Below are 16,513 nucleotides of genomic sequence, written 5' to 3'. Positions count from 1 at the left end.
ATCAGTTGGAAGTCGGCGCTTGTCTTCGTCGTTCTTTTGGTCCCTGTCTATGTAAGCACTATAAGTGATGTTTGCAACAATGAAATTCCGACTGCCATCCATGGATCGTGCCGACTGCCGGCCCCCCAACCACTGAAACGGGGTGAAAGAGCCAAAGAAAGCCATTTGCTTTCATGATTGCACAGCGTAGCTTACCTGATAGCTGTATTCCGTCTCTGGCCCGCTGTCGTAGCACGGAGACGGTGGTATGTACAGACGCACGGGGGACAACGTGCACGATGCACTTGCTCCACTCGTCGAATCTGCGTCCAGGCGCGCACGCTTGATGACCAGTGCGTCGCTGGTGCCGTTGTCGCCCGACTGGAGTTCCCGCTTTAACGTTCCTATATGTTTCAATCAAGACCCCCCGAGGAAAGGAAGTGGGAGAGAAAAGGATAAAATGTGTCAGGAAAGCGAGGAGAACATCCCTTCAATACCGCATTTCTTTGGACATGCAAAGTGAGAAGGCAATAAACGTCGCACTCAGTCACTCACTCATTCGCAACCATGCAGTGTATTCGGCAGCCGCCCAGTCACAAACAGCGGCGTGCGCTGGTCGTCGCGGAAACGAAATGTCAAACCAACGACCGAGGAGGTCGCCCTTGCAGTCAGACACATCCATCGTTCTTTTTTTTTTCACACACCTTATAGTTATTTAAAGAAGAAAAAAAAAAGAGCACGACCAACGCACGCCTCACCATCACGTCACGCTCTCATCCACCCACAGGGTTTTGCCTGTCACGGTTAGAAAAACGACTGTGCCTGAGAAAATTAATCCACAAGTTATTAAACGAAAGAAAACAGCTCAAGCGGTTAGTTTTAGAGAACAGGATGCCAAGCATCACGGGTGCAGACAGTCCCGACATCTGTGCAAATTGTTGCGATGTCAATCTTTTCACTTCCCGGGTGCGTCGTGCAGCAAAACTGGAGGTTGGCTTCTCCCAAATGAATTTCACATGATTGTACTTGCAAATGCACTCTAATGCTGTACACTACAACAACCACTCGCTCGAGTATTATTGATGTGTGGGCAGCAGTACCGCTCACAAAAATGGCCTAATCATCCTGCAACGTGTGCTGTACCAATGAATGTGAGCAACGGTGTGCCCATCTTGCAGTGTCTGCACGGTATTGGCATTACACATAAAGACATCAGCCTTTCTCTAATCCTTCTGAAGCCTTTATACTTTGTTACTTGTAAACTGTTTAGTCAGCCATTTTCTTTTCTGTCTCGGCTGCACCCTGTGCACGTGTCTAAGGATGACATCATTCAAGAGTGCAGGCACAATGAACTAAAGCGAACCGTTGCATAAATAAGGCTGCCAGGTAGTGTTAGACCGTGATACCATACGATAATGTATCAAAGCCGAACGTCTAGAATTGGGAGCACCTTAGATATCATCTGTGCGTATGCCCCGCCTTCCTTTACTGCCTTGGCTGCACGGTAACTATCACACCTTTTCCTGAAGTTGATAGCCTGTTGGCGAGAAGCTCGTCAACTTGAGCGTGAGCACTGTCGCAAAACTAATTTCCCAACGCTCCGCGGGTTGTCCCATCGCTTTTTACGCAGCTCGCACCTGTTGCTGTGTGCCACTATATGCCCACGGGCTGTTCACAACACCTCACGCATATGTTTACACAGCAAGGCTTGGCCGCTTCCACACCCCTTTAGGAAATGTGCAGACGCCAACAACGGAAACATTCCATTCCCACTTTGCGTGAAAGCGTGTTTTTATAGAAGTGTGCGAATCTCGAATATCACTGAATCAAGCAGCGAATGCTCGAATTCTATTCACGAATCGAATATCTACTATTTAATTTTTCTATATATATATTGGATGTGGAGAACCGCGCAGTGCCACATGTCGCGTTTGCCACAGAGCCCCTCGTGCTCGATGCCCCCCTAGCAAGTGTTTCACGTTGTTTTTGGCACAACAGGGGGTTATACGACGCACGGTCATTTCATCTGTTGCGCAGATTGCCCTTGCGATAACCCGCCTGCCGGAAAAGTTGGGCCAACCCTTCTGTATTTTGGAGACGAACTGGAGAGCCAAGCTTTCTTACGCAATAAATAAAAGATTGCAGCGAAGCACAGGTCCTAAAGTGCAAACTTCACTGGTATTCAGCGCAAATGAACCTCACTAATGCATTAGTTTCAGAGGAAAGAAAGTGCTTGATTCTGTTCAACAACAATTCTATTGATAAAAAAAGCATATTTTCCATACCTGCACATACTATACTATACTTTAACATACTATAATCAGTGCTGGCACGCTAATTTGGTGTCCCTTTAATAAGCGCAGCCCGTGCTGTATAACTTCGTTTCCATGTACCCAAGTTACTTATAGCTTGCTACATTCTTGTTATGCAATGCTAGGAGACTCCCAAGCATGGGCAGAACCACGTTTTTATGCCCAAAATTTGCAAGCATTAAATTTTGCTAAAAGTATTCTGATATTTGACATTCAGCTTTTCATTCTCGATTTGAAATCTCCTATTTGGTATTCGCACAACCCCTAGTTTATTATACTATACAACTTTACACATCGTTTAACATCAGGGAAGAGCTTCACCTCTGAAGAACACGGTATTGGTGCATTAACTGTCGTTGCCGATTATTCCTGCTGTTAACCGTTACAAAGAAGCTCATCGACTAAGCATCAACATCATGACGAAATTTGGATTTAGTGGCCAACAGTTTCTTGCACTGTGCTTTCTTTCAGAGCTTGAGCAACTCTGCAAGCTTCACCTCTGCAGCTTTGAAGCAGAGATGAAATATTAAATATTTTTACACCGAAATCGCCGACATGTCAGGGCCAAAAATATGTAAACGAGAAGAATAAGAATATCCGAAGGGTGTGATTTTTTGCTGTTGTTAATCACAACCGTACAAACTATAACCATACAAGCTACAGCATGGTGCTTTACGAATCAAGCTACCACAACGTCCATCCTCCCACCAACTTTTTTGGGTGTTTTTTTGCACAATAGTGATTAGCCCTGGTAATTTGGAAGATGAGGTTCAATACCCACCTGCAGCAAGTCATCTTTTTTGTCCACTTTCATTTCTCTTGACTTCATTATGTCCCAGACCTCAATTAAATATAATTAACTTCCCTAAAGCATTCTCTGGCTTCATCGTCTGGTACATCGTATTGGCAAAAATGCTTTATGAGCACCAAATTTTGAGAATATGATTCATTATGTAAAGAATACTGATATGTTGAAGATTGTTACACCTAGGTTTAACTGCATACACAATTCTTCTAGCCAAACCGCTGACTCGTTCACGCTTGCATTTTTTATAGAAAGGTGGCAATTCCTGGCTTGTGCAGTTTAGTATAAATGCTCATTAATTCAAACTCTGACATCTCGAAATTTCAGTCAAATGGACATTTCCTTTTCACATCGCAGTGACAAGCCGTGAGTTTGTCACCCTTTATCAGAAAAATTTTTTTTTTGACGAACTCCAGACACCCCGAAATCTCGGCTTCAAAAATAGCAGAAAAGGCAACTAGGAAGCGTTGCTTGCACTCGCTTCTATCCTAGCAACAGCGAAGAGCGCATGGAGCCAAGCTCGCTAGCCAAGCCAGGCACGAGGCTACACTGTTGTAGCCTCGTACAGCAGCAGTGAGCTGGGAGTCAGAAGTCTTTCTATTTCTCCCTTTCATTTAGGTCATTGTCAGTAACGCCATCAATATAGTAACAGCGCATTAATCATGACCTTGAGCAAGACAGTACGCGCTTTTGAGCCGGCGGAAACAGACCCTGCACTGCAGAAGCCAGAATGCAAGCCAACAGCGTTTCAGCGAGATCATGACTTCATAAGGATGCTCCCTTTATGCTTGTGCGACTGTGAGGCGTAAATGCCACATCGCTCACAGGCGTCTGTAAAGGCATGACAGTTGCTCTTTTCTGCAGCTCAGTTTAACTTTTTAAAAGCGAACTTGTCCGGAATACATTATGATGCAGAAAGTAGCAACGTCAGCTATTTGGACGTTTGGAACCAGTTATGCTCAAGTGACCAGCTTCAAATATTGGATCAGGATCAATTGTCTCGATTCACTGTCGCGCGTGCTGTCTGGATGCGGTGCCAGTAATGCCGTTGCTTGCAGACTCTGATGTGTCCAGAGCCGATGCATGCAAAAGTGAGGTAAGCTACTGGTGGCATTTTGGAAAGGCTCCATGTGGTCCATACATGGCCAGCGGGCTTCTGTGTTCGTGATTTCACTTATGCTAACATTTGGTGTTTCATCAAAAACGGTGTTAGGTGATTTTTGCTTTTATGGCTTTACGTAGTTACAGAAGCCGTCTACTTCCAATTTACTTCTGGCAAAATAGGCAAGTAATACAGACAAACATGGTACTGCAAGCACCCCACAATATACCGCGCGATGCTTAAAGGGGCCCCAAACCGCACCTCGGGGTTGGTGAAATAACATAGTCCGCTGGTAGCATATGCTGCTGTGAACATCTCGGCCAAGTTTTATGTGGAGCTTCCAAACGGACTGCGAAGTCACTTTTCTCTCAAGTGCTCTCTTTCCAACAAAGGCCCTGCTCTCTTCCAGATGCACTATTTTGTCATTCCCTTAGACAGCTGCTATTGGCCGATAGCCGACATCGAGCTGCTGTCGGCTACATGGCGTAGATACTGCAGCTGCCGTGGGGTGCCGCCACAAGTCCACTGGCTAAGCACACTGTGGCTCACCAAGGGCAACCGCGTTTGGCTTACGTTTAGTGCATTGTAAGCATCAAAAGCGCATGTCATGGCGTCTACGTTAACATCCAAAATGAAATTTGAACTGTGCGCCATGGTGACACTTAGAAGGCAGAGCAATGCACTGAAGAAGGAACGGGAGCACAGCGGAGGCCGTGTTTGATTGCCAATACCTCCGCTTGTGCTGGACACATTGAAGTACATTTTGCGGCTAACTATTCCTGAAATAGCCTAGTTCCACTTCAAATGCCTTCCTCCACTTCGATGAAGAGTGGTTCAGGGCCCCTTTAAGCATGATTGATGCCAGCGATTTAGTCGGAAAAGTCATGGATACCTGGTGCTCTTATTTATGCAACATTCGGTATGTAGGCCTAATGTGCCGTGTCGTAAAGCTTACTGGAAACATTCGGCACACCTTTCAAAGCACACCTTGTCAGTGAGATGTGACATGACCTACATTGCGATGAGGATAATGTGATTTTCGATAACAGCCAAAATCCTGTCCAGTTCTGCTGCCTTCTGCACCCAAATACCTACAAAATCTACACGTGCACAGCTTGAGAGGCAACACTCCTTTCCCACACGCAACTTACCAAAAAGTTATGTCAAAAAATGAAAATCACTCCTCAAGCCAATCCAAGGAAGAGACAAAGCTTTAGAAACTAAAGGAAAGGAGTGTTTCCTTGACGGGGCACAGACAGATGCAATTAAGCAAAAAAAAAAACAAGGCAGTCACCAAAACAAAGCCGTTAGAACACAGCTCAGGCAGGTTCAACGACTTGGTCTGAAAATCGGCAAAAAGAACCACTCCCTAGAGGCTTCCATTCATGGACAACCATGAGAATTTGCCATTCAACGGCAGTGCTGGGTTGCTACCCAGTGGGTGCTACGCAAGCCTCGCCCAGTACTCGCAAAGCTATCGCACCACATCCCGCATGGCCACAACAAATGCCTATGCAACTGCAAAATTTGCAAAACATTTTCACAAGATGTGCAGATGACGCTAGTCAAATTTGCAGCTAACCAACTTTCACCCAGACTCTCATTAAGGCGCTGAAGCAAACTTCAGGGTTCAGAGCTTTTTCAGGTACCACCGCCAAGGCAGCGTCGAGCAAGAATTTTGAGCTGCCGACTGCATTTCGGCCAACAACTCTCAGCCTCGGGAGGTTTTCTACCGTTGCGACCAAGTCGTTAACAAGTTTGCGCAAACATACAACTCTGCTCATCATTCGGTGTGCACATGGCCTGTGGGAGTCCCAAAGTGCTAGGTGGCAAAAGTCATCATTATGTGTGAAGCCGAGGCATAAGGCTATGCAAGAGCCAAGACAAAAGTGTCACTCTTAAAGCGAGACAATGCGCTGAACCTGAGAAACAATCAATACTGAATGAAGATGGGCTCAATTCGAGGTTGGCCGTGGCCACAAAAGCCTACCTTCAACGACCACATCGTATCTACACTGACAGAACGGGATGGATCACAAAGCAAGCGCAGTCACCTGTTCTAACAAGCACTGTCTCCGGTCTCATTCTGTGCAAAAAATTCAGGTGTTATGGATTTCCAGCTACTTTGAACCAACGTTTTTTTTTGCCCAATAGTGGAATCGACTAGAGTATTGCTAAGAAAACATTCTAAAAACGCACCGGCCAAGCACAGAGCCCGGCTGAATCAACACTTCGTATTGGACCGTGCATCAGGTCGTGGATAATATATGCTCAGGACCAGAAGAAATGCTGAACTGTGCTGTGAGAGACTATGACAGCTACATCCACAAGAGTGATCAAGAACCTATAACTCCCAAAGAATAATCCCTCAGCTAGTGGAGAAAGGAATGATGAATAGCATGCATTTGTCTTTCATGAATTTCAAGTGCCTCCAAGTCAATAGCAGGGCATTTGAAGCTGAGTGTTCAGAAGTATACTATGCATTGCAGGAGAGCACTTTGGAGGTATTCACACATGCTGCAAATCAGAAAAAAAAATTGAGAAAGCAAGACACTCTCCTTACCACCTGTAGAAGTTACTAATGGAAGCTTTCAACCTGAACAGATGCTTTCACTGATTGGGTTACAGAACCTAAATTTCAAGCTGTGAGCACAGAAAGTTCATGTTAAGAAAGAACTCCTCCAGCAGGTGTTGTTCAAGCTAAGGCCATTGCCAAGAGGTTCAAGGTGAGTGGAGCAACTTCTGCTAACTTTTGTGAGCATCAGCTGTTGAAAGATTCAGTGAAAAGGTTGGCAAGAAATTTGCAATGACTTGTCTGCAAAATTCTGCTATTCCCAACGACCCAGATCAAATGCAAAAAAAGAAATAAACAGTTCAATAAGAAACAGCCGTTTTCAACTTTGCCAACGTCTTAAGACAGCAGTATCTCTAATTATCAATTGTATGCAGCAAGCAATACGAAGCACCTAGAGCTCAAGCCTGGTCACTGCCAACTTGGAACCACCAGAGCCTACTATAGAATGCTTATGAGATATTGTGCTGGGTGTACTTTTTCATTCATCAAACACACTTAGCTGTGACCTCCTGGAAACAAGACGCCTCTCCTTTTCATCACAGGAAGGGCTCACCACCACAATGCAGTCTGCGTTGAGCAGCAGGAGTGTACTGACTTGACAATGATTTGGTGCAAGTTACTGCCAACAAGGAGGCAAAAACTGCTGCCAGCCTTAGAGTTTCCCAAGACCATGAGCCACGGCCGAGTGAAAGAAAACATTTTCGCATCTGTCTTATGCCCCACAAGCAACAGCGCAGCCAGCACTTTCGGCTGTCCGTCGCATCTCAAGCATGGCATAGCGAGAAATACAGAATTCTAAATCTACGGTTAACAAAAAAAAAAGACAGACCACCGCTTGTATAGTTACCTTGAGATACTACATGCTGCGGTGGTACAGCATACATTTGTTTGACTAGATGATCGCTATAGAAGAAGAAGAAAAAACATGGAAAGAACGTGACATCTTTCGTTTCCTTTTCCTCGCAAGTCCTCGAAGTTCACAAACTCCCGTCGTCCCACCATCATCCTTCCAAAATGATGTGTCCCCGCTTAAATGCCGTCAGTCGGCGTTGTAGATGGTGCAACACAGCAGACGACGGCTTCAATCCACTGAAGAAGACATGTTGTCAACACGTATGACGTCTTCCTTCGCCTTCCCTCACTTATTCAAAACCACAATTTTCAAGGAGCCAAATTCAATAGGCAGTTCTTCTCTTTCTTTTTTTCCCAACAAGGAGAAAAAAAATAATTTGACAGAAATTAACATCTAAGGCAGCACAGTAGGTGATGTTTGCACTGAAGAAGATGCAGACGACAGGTAGCAGAGCAGGGTCGTCTGCTGAATTATTTTTCAAAACGTCATTTTCCCCGTCGTCCCTGAGGAAAAAAGCACAGGGGAAAAAAAATACGACGAGTGGATTGCAAAAAGTTCATTTCAAACAAAAGGCAGTACCGGATATTCTTTTTTCCGTTCTTTCTTTTCTTTTTCAAGTCTCAAGACGTGTACAGGCAACACGAAAGGTGCCAGATTGGTAAATACTGCCTGCTTCAGGAACAATGCAGCAACTGTGGCAAGTCTATTGCGGTCATGTGATTTCAAACAGCTTTTATATATGTTATACAAACATATTGTCAGTCCTACTGCTGACTCGTCGCTTCAACGGCTCTGTAAGAAATGGCACCAATGAATGCAGGACTAACCACCTGTGTCCACACACGGTACCGTTTATAATAGACACAGCTCCATAACAGTTAAGCATGCTTTTTAACTGCCGTTACCAGTCTGGCACCCATCCTGTTGCAGGCCTCGTCACAACATGCCGTCGTCACGTCAGCATTCTAAAAAGGCCGTCACCAGAAAAGTCCATCAAGCACACCGTGATCCCGCCGTAGTTCAAAAGTAAATGCTTTGCGGTGTAAGCAAAACAAACCTTGAATTTCATGTCCCACTCGAAGATTAAAGTAGTTTTATGCAAGCACAAATGTTTAGCTGTTAATGTTACGCTGTCAATAGTATTTCATGTCGTGGCATCAGGAAAGCTGACGTGACTTGGGCAACATACGAAACACCAACAAGAGCGAGAAGTGGGAAAGCACTGAGAGCGATACAAACCTGTTGCAGTACTGAAAACAAATCGCTCAAGCAGTGCGCGTCAAAGCTCACTTCATTTGCCACGTCTTGACTAGTCAGGGTTTAACGTAACAATTGCATCATGAACCAGACGACGAATAAGTTAACGCAACTGCAGACAGTTTCATCGAGGCTTGCAGTGCCAGCATAAGCTAACAAAGAAACATTACACAAATAGTGAGGTATTTCTACAAGTTATCAGTACACGAGAAAATTTATGTATAAACAGCATGAATCATTTAACATGACACAATTGTTGGTCATTTATTATATTGATTAGGATGCTTACTACTAGTGCATTTATAAACTTTCTCACATTTCTTCTTTGGGTGCGAGTTAACGTAAACGGGATTCACCAAGTATGCAAAATGTACTTTTATTATCAGCAATCTGCTTTTAATAGTATTACCAGAGCTGTAAGCCACTGCTATGGCTTCTTTATCAGCCACAACCACATTAAAACACGAAACCATATCGCAACTCTACGTTTGATGTTCCAGAGTGTTGACTGTATTAGCAAGCCGTTCATTTCAAATTTATCACTCAGGCTCTTTTCCTTGACAACAGTAATACGCTATCTGCAAAAAGCAGCATGCCATGATAAACTTGCAGTAAGCAAAAAAAAGAAAAGAGGGGAGGGGGCATGACAAGCTCTGTCATTTAAACTTAGAGGACTCACTTAGTAAGACCAAAGATTAGGCTGGTTGGTTCTATACGATTCTGCATGACTTTCGAAGGCTTTTTTTTTTCAATGTTGCTATTATAAAAGCACAATAATTTTTGTGCGTACGTGTGTGTGTGACGAGTGAAGACGTGGCAAACGAAGGCACAAGAACAAGTTGCATTTATCTCAAGATAACTTAAGTGGCCCACTTTTGGTTGTTGCGTGCTGTACCCACCGGACCTGCACATTCTCTGATAGGATGCTCTGCAGGCTCCATCTTTTACAAGTTACACATAAAGACAAAAATTATCCAGAGAGCTGAACAATTATAGTTTCTGGTCAATCAATAAACGCTTTCTTCTACTGCAATCAGAGTGATGTCGCCTCTGTGAAACAAAAAAGTCATCTTTGCATCAATGCGTCCCAATTCCTTTATGGTCGACAACGACGACATTCTATCATGTTTAGTTCTAATGGTTGTTCCGCATTAGTAAGTCTTCCTACCACGCTGTCCAAGTTTCAGTTAATTCTTTCATTAACTTGCTTATTCATTTTCCTGCAGCACCTGTGTGAAATTACTGCAAGTGTGCGAATACAGATACAAAATAAATCATGGCAACAACAGAAGTCCTCCTAAAAGAGTAAGTGTAGCATGGTCTGTGGTCCATTACTGTGATCCATGGCACCTTGTGGAGCCCATCACATTAAAATACTGCAGGTAACATGCTGCTGCCTAAACACCTCAATGTGCATTCATTGAATTACGCGAAATTGCAGAATTACAATTTACGCAGCTGTTACGCCATAAGAAATTATCGTAGCACTGACATGAGGCCTGAAATTCCTTGTGCAGACAAGCTTCTTGAAGCTAGACACTGCTCAGTCTTGGAACACAGCAGTTAGGATGCCGACATTACTATAGAATACATATTACACATGGTGTGAAACTGTTTCCTGTAAATTTGATAGGCTTTTGCAAATTGGAGCAAGTTGTAGGTGCAATTAACAGTAGGCGCAATTACGGGGGGGTAGTTAAAGCATGCTCTAGAAAGGCTTTTCGTTTGTGTGCGTGCATGTTGACAAGACAGCCTCCCAACACACGGCAGAACTTTAACAGGTCAGGAGAGAACACAGCAACAACCAAAATAAAAGCAATGCATGCAGATATCCCAAAACCTTGTCGATCCAACCCAACAGCATTGCGACGAATGATTGGTCATAATTACAGGGAAACGCAGATGAATTCAAAGGGCCTGTCTTCAGCATTAAGACAGTGAGCTAATCAGGGATCCCTAATGCATAATTATACAGTGAGGTCATTAACATTCTTCTTCCCTGGCTTTTTTCCTTTGACATGGGCAAAATAGAGACACCAAACTGTTTTGTAATGGTAGCATTTTTACTTGAATACATGCGTGCTCACGGTCACCAAGCAAAATGTTAATTCCTGCAGTCAAGTACAGCCCAACTCTCTTTGCATGCTTAATTCCGAATATACTGATCTTCATTCCCATAACAAAAGAAGAAGAAGAAGAAACAGTGCCTGTGGTAAAGGAATATAAATTAAAAAAAAAAATATTCCAATCTCAAATATAGCAGGCAAAGCTACCAAAACTAGAGAGGCCTTTTGTGACTCTCATAGTTGTTCGCAAAGAAAGATACAGTTGACTTCCGCTAATTCTATCCCCACAGGACTGATGAAATTCATCGAATTATCCGGCAGGTAGAATTGAATAAGATGCAGGGAAAATGCTATAACACACTGATGATTCATTCACACTGATGATTTGCCTGATTCTACACATTCCCAAATCAAATGTGCATCCACTTCTTATGAATCCAAAGTAGAAATCTGTCATAGAAATAACATTAAAGGTCCTAAGCAAAGTAGGAACCTACATACCCAATTTTTTACCAAAGAAAGTGACTAAGGGCCTAATATGTGCTGCCCAAAGGCAGCCAGTTTCTTTAAAATCAGCTTTGCCGCACGGTTGTCTTCAAAGCCAGCTTCACCGCAATACAACTGTGATACGAGGTAAAGCATACAAATGCCGTTTTATAACCGATTGCACCGCACAGGAAATTTTCGCCCAATTTTCGCTGAGAAAAGAGAGAGAGAGAAGACCGCATTAGCATTGGGGCAAATACTACAATCAGACATCGAGAACTATGATTAGTGCTTGAAAGGCTCCCTAAGGCTTGCCAAAAAAAAAAAAGTAGTTTTCACCGGGAGATGACGTGTTCAATTCACTGTACTATAAACTAAGTATAGCTATGAACTGCCTAAGCAACATATTTCTATAATGAGTACACCCTGACTCACACTGGCATAACGGGGCTAAGAAACAAAGCGGCCCACTCTCCATCGGCACTGCGTATATTCTCGTGCAAACCAATTCCATTTTTCTGTCGCGCTTCAAGGCCAACCGTCGCGGCAATGCTGGTGGGTCGGGCACGGCAGCGCCACAGTTACAAGATAGACACGGCGACAGGCCCACCCCGCCACAGGAGAGGCCCACTTACATGACTTCGTTGACTAGAAAACGTTCCACACCAAACACCTTGCCCAGTGGGTCGTGGCCACAGACGATCATGGTTGGCAACTTGGCATCCGCAAGCCGCCGTTCCATGACATACGTTCTCACAAGGTCTATTATCTGCATGGGAGGTACACACATTTTGAATCACAAAATGTGAAGAAGAAATACATCAAGCAGGCGTTCTTTTTTTTCCCGAGCTTATACGGACCGAGATTAAGAGGCTCATCAAAGGAATTTGATGGAGTGGTAAATCTGTAAGGCTGTGACGCAGGCTGTAAACTTAAGCAAAAAAAAAAATTCCTTGTTTCTTCAGCCGCGATTCTCTCGCCCAAACTCTTTATGGCTGCTTACCGGGAGATGTTTGCTTTGGCTAAAAGAGCCATGCCATTTTTAGCTTTGCCACTTGTTTAGAAGCTAGGCATCCACAAATTATAATGAGTGTGGCGAAAAATATATGGTTGTAACCATTTATAAAACTATACAATCAATAGGCACTACATCGGCAACAGTGTCAAATATTTTCAAATCAAGCATAGCATCAAGTGTGCTCGTTTTCATGATAGAATCCCCTTCCCCGCCACTTATCAAAGAATTCAAGAAAGGTATACATTCAGGGAGTTTTTTAAGCGGTGTTCCAAGATTCTCGATGTTCTTCTAGAACCCAAAGGTACTCCACATTTTCAACGTCCGCACTTTTTTTATGGACAACAATGAAAGAACTGCATCTGAAATGTACCACATCTTGCTCGTAGCACCATGGCACACCCTTTAGTTACTCCCACCTATCAGCAAAATAGCACCATAACATAATCTAGCGCATTACAAGCTTTCAATGTCCTACCAAAAAATTCTTCGTAATGACACTATAGAAACTCTGTCACAAGATGTTGCAAAAGAGCAAACCAAACTTAGCCAGTCATATGACAACTGCAGTAAACTATGCTTTCAAAGTATCAAGTAGTAACTGTTGAAACTGTGCTGTTGGTGCTTTCCAAAGCTTTCAGGCAATTTCAGTAATCAAATATAACCATGATTATGAATGCAAATCATTGCTTCATGCAAGTCTAACAGCTATTTAGTATTTATGCACAAGTCAATACAAACCTTCGAGCAAGTCCTCATTTCCTCTGTATATGTGTGTCTTACACAATTTACAAGTACCTCAAATAGAAACACAAATTAAGTTTAAACTAGTGTTAGTACAGTATTGCAAAACTCTATGCATATATGTTTACATTTACAGTATTGAATTTAACGGCCAAACAAGGACACCAGTGACAGTATTTTCATGCATGTTGGTCATTTTCGCAGAGGAAAAGTTATTAAAACACGCCAAGCGAATTGTCTGCGCTGAAGTTGGCGTCAAGCAGACAACGAAAAGAGAAGCCGACAACGCTGGTGATAAGCCTTCGCTTATATTGCAATGCAACGTGATTCTCAGTTGACTATTCACTGCGCTTAAGCAGACGCACTCATGGAGTGATGGTGCAAGAATTTCCATATAATGTTGCCACCTGTCAACCATTTTCTCACCTTTTCTCATTTACAAAGCCTCAAAACACAGCATGTAACACTGACATCATTACAATTACAAAATCTTGTTGGCTAACATCTTTCAGCTTGATCTTTTGTAATTCAACAGCAACAATAGAGAGTTCTAGCATGCCTGCATACTCTTTACCATTTGCAGTTTACCGGGTTACCATGGGGATGTGCGGCCGTAACAACGCTCGTAGCAACTTCTTGAGGTGGAAAGCTTAACAAGAAAGCCTACAAAGCTAACATTGCAGTGAGCTACCGTACTCTACTTAACTGTGGTGTAAGGCATTGGTAACAACATAATCATTAATGTGCTGCCCTTTCATGATTTTCCTTAAAAAAAAAAAAAAAAACTCGCGCAAGACAAATATTTTCCAAATAAATTGTAGCGGGACAAAGCATCACAAGGCGTCACTACTAGCTTTGCTGCTGCCGTCCATGGCTGTGGTAACCCAGTAAACTGCAAACAGTAAGAAGTTTGCAAACAAGCTAAAACTCTCTAACATATTTTTACAGTATTCTTGAAAATGTTAAAGTATCCTTTAAAAACTTACATGGTACAAAATAAAATATTATTACTGGAAAAAGTGAGAGCCAGCCTTTCTTTTCTTGAAATATGAGCAGGAACTTTAGTGCTGGTCTGTCGTCAGTGTAACGTCAAACTTCACAAAGTACACCTTGCTGCATCTGGGCCATTCCTGGTGCACGAACTAGTTCCCAAACCTCGCCGGGCTGAATCTTTTGCTCCTTTAGAATACAGTGAAGTCCTCTTTTGACGATATCGAATAATTACGACTAGACCTCGAACACACGCTGTCAAAATTCATGACATCGCAGCAGCAGCTCATACAATGACGCCATGATAGTGTCTGCCACCGGTCCTTTGTTTTATCATCTCTTCTGGCTAACCGAGCTTGCTCTGACAGGCAGTGTAACTGGCTTTGCAAACCGTCTCGAAAACAACATGCACCTGTTTTTGTCTTGCTGCAAAAGCTGCACTACAGTTTGCGGAGTGGACCCACATTTTGTAAGCTCAAAATGCATGCAGCGACATTCACACTCTGTGTTAGCATTTCCCTGCATAAGAACTCACATCAGGGCCAGTTAGTATTACTTTAAGAATCAAAGTGCCACAAGAGGCAGGCAAATACTGCCAATACCTGCAGCTAACAAGACCTCAATGACAAGTGAGCTTATGTGTGTGCCCATGTTGTGGTGTACCCACATGTGCTTTTGAGGTTGTAAGCACTGGATTCGTTGAAGAGCAGGCTGAAAAACAGGGGTCCACATGCGTGCATGGTACCATTATTCACTTGATTCTAACATGCACATTTTTCTGGGAAAACGCACTAGAAAATGACACGCACATCAAAATGAAGCACAAAGGTAAAATTGCATAGTGACAAGCTAGTGTGACTGTGACTGAAAATTTCTGTAGTCTAATCTAATTCAACCCGGACGGTCACGCAACAGCCACAACAAGTAATGGCCGGTCCACACTGGCTCTTAAGTAATAATTTTCCTTTTCCGAAGTGAGCACAAATCATCATTATCTCTTAACATGGTACGTGAACTATTAAGAGCACTACAGTTATGAATTCTCAAAGTCTGAAAAACGACGTGCTTGTTACAATTGAAGGCATGTTAGATTTAAGCAAATTTGGCTACACAGGATGCAACGTTTCAACAGCCTTTGTCAAAATAAGAGTGAATTCTCACTCGCACGTTATCTTTCCTTTAATGCTGGCAGACGTTCACAGACGCAAATCGAAGCACCTTACTTTTACGTGTACAAAATCACAAACCTGTTGCTCAAAAAAGAAAAAAGAAAGAGTGATAGCAAGAGTTTGCGACTTTGTGATGAGCTTAAGAAGGCCAGAGACTTTGATCAAATTAGATAGTGCGCTTATTTTTTTAACCCTTGTTGGTTTATTTGTATATACAGACTAGTTGCAGACTAGTTGTATTAACAAACTAGTTAGGCTACAGGGGGGTTATTTGCCTTGCACCTAAGGTTGCTACTAAGCAGCTTCGCACTGCACCCCCCTTAGTAAGTGCAGCTCCTCCGGGTGGAAATCCAACTTGAAACAGCATGGCCATCTTGCCTGCTGTTTCTACATGTGCTCATGGAAATGCAATCGAACAATTCACATGCCATCAGTTGGGATCCTGCCACAACAACTAGGGCATTCCTAACAAAATGCCTATTTTGAATGTGTAATTTCAACAACAAAAAGAAAGCGAACGATGGAACTCAAAAGCTCACCTGTGGGAAAGTAAAGGGCCCCGGCTTAGCCCCCACTGTTTTAAGGCACTCCATGAGTCCATCCTTTGGTATGAAGAGCTATTCACACAGTGGAGCGAATTCACAGGGTCAGACGGGCACAAGACACACACAAACACACACAAATATGTACTAACACAGTTGACATGCGATGTTGCCGAGCTAAAAGCTTTAAGGGACACTAAAAGACAAACATAGAATTCAGGCTGAGGTAGGACGTTACAAAAACGCTAGAAGATTGCAACAGACGATATGCAAAACGTGCGAGTGTGCCTGTAGGGCTACCATCGTTAAGGAAGGTGTCAATATACAAGCTGGCAACATCAATGCTGCCGCCCTATGTTGCCCGCACTGTCTAAACTTTCAAAACGCATTTCTGACCTTTAGCAGTTCTACTAGAAAAAATGTGACCATCATGCTTAGGGCGAGGCCTGGTGTATGGGAAAGCCTGCTGGCAGAATTTGGCCTATGGTCTCTATTTCCTTCCACAGGCATGTCAGCCTCACAATTTTGTAGCTACTCTTTGCATGCCCTCTTCTCACAGCTTCCATGATTTGACAGCTTGAAACATATAGGGCGAACGCTCTCTATCCTGCTTTTGAC

At 43.3% G+C, this 16,513-nt stretch overlaps 1 protein-coding gene across 7 annotated transcripts in view; it reads right to left on the bottom strand.

Annotated features, from left to right (window-relative positions):
• LOC135898669 (E3 ubiquitin-protein ligase Mdm2-like) overlaps positions 1 to 16,513 on the bottom strand; it is a 51,915-nt gene that overhangs the window by 25,032 nt on the left and 10,370 nt on the right. For 5 of the 7 annotated variants that reach the window (XM_065427769.2, XM_065427789.2, XM_065427759.2 and 2 more), the window contains 4 exons: positions 15,893 to 15,970; positions 12,071 to 12,204; positions 7,621 to 7,676; positions 196 to 383 (listed from right to left, as the gene is read on the bottom strand). In XM_065427769.2, the coding sequence (XP_065283841.1) occupies positions 196 to 383; positions 7,621 to 7,676; positions 12,071 to 12,204; positions 15,893 to 15,970 (456 nt within the window). The remainder of the gene's footprint in view (positions 1 to 195; positions 384 to 7,620; positions 7,677 to 12,070; positions 12,205 to 15,892; positions 15,971 to 16,513) is intronic. The other 2 variants (XM_065427812.2, XM_065427797.2) reach the window with 1 other exon arrangement.

This window comes from Dermacentor albipictus, chromosome 10 (genome assembly GCF_038994185.2).
Source record: "Dermacentor albipictus isolate Rhodes 1998 colony chromosome 10, USDA_Dalb.pri_finalv2, whole genome shotgun sequence".
Lineage (NCBI taxonomy): Eukaryota > Metazoa > Arthropoda > Arachnida > Ixodida > Ixodidae > Dermacentor > Dermacentor albipictus.
This window is presented reverse-complemented; position numbering and strand designations above follow the sequence as displayed.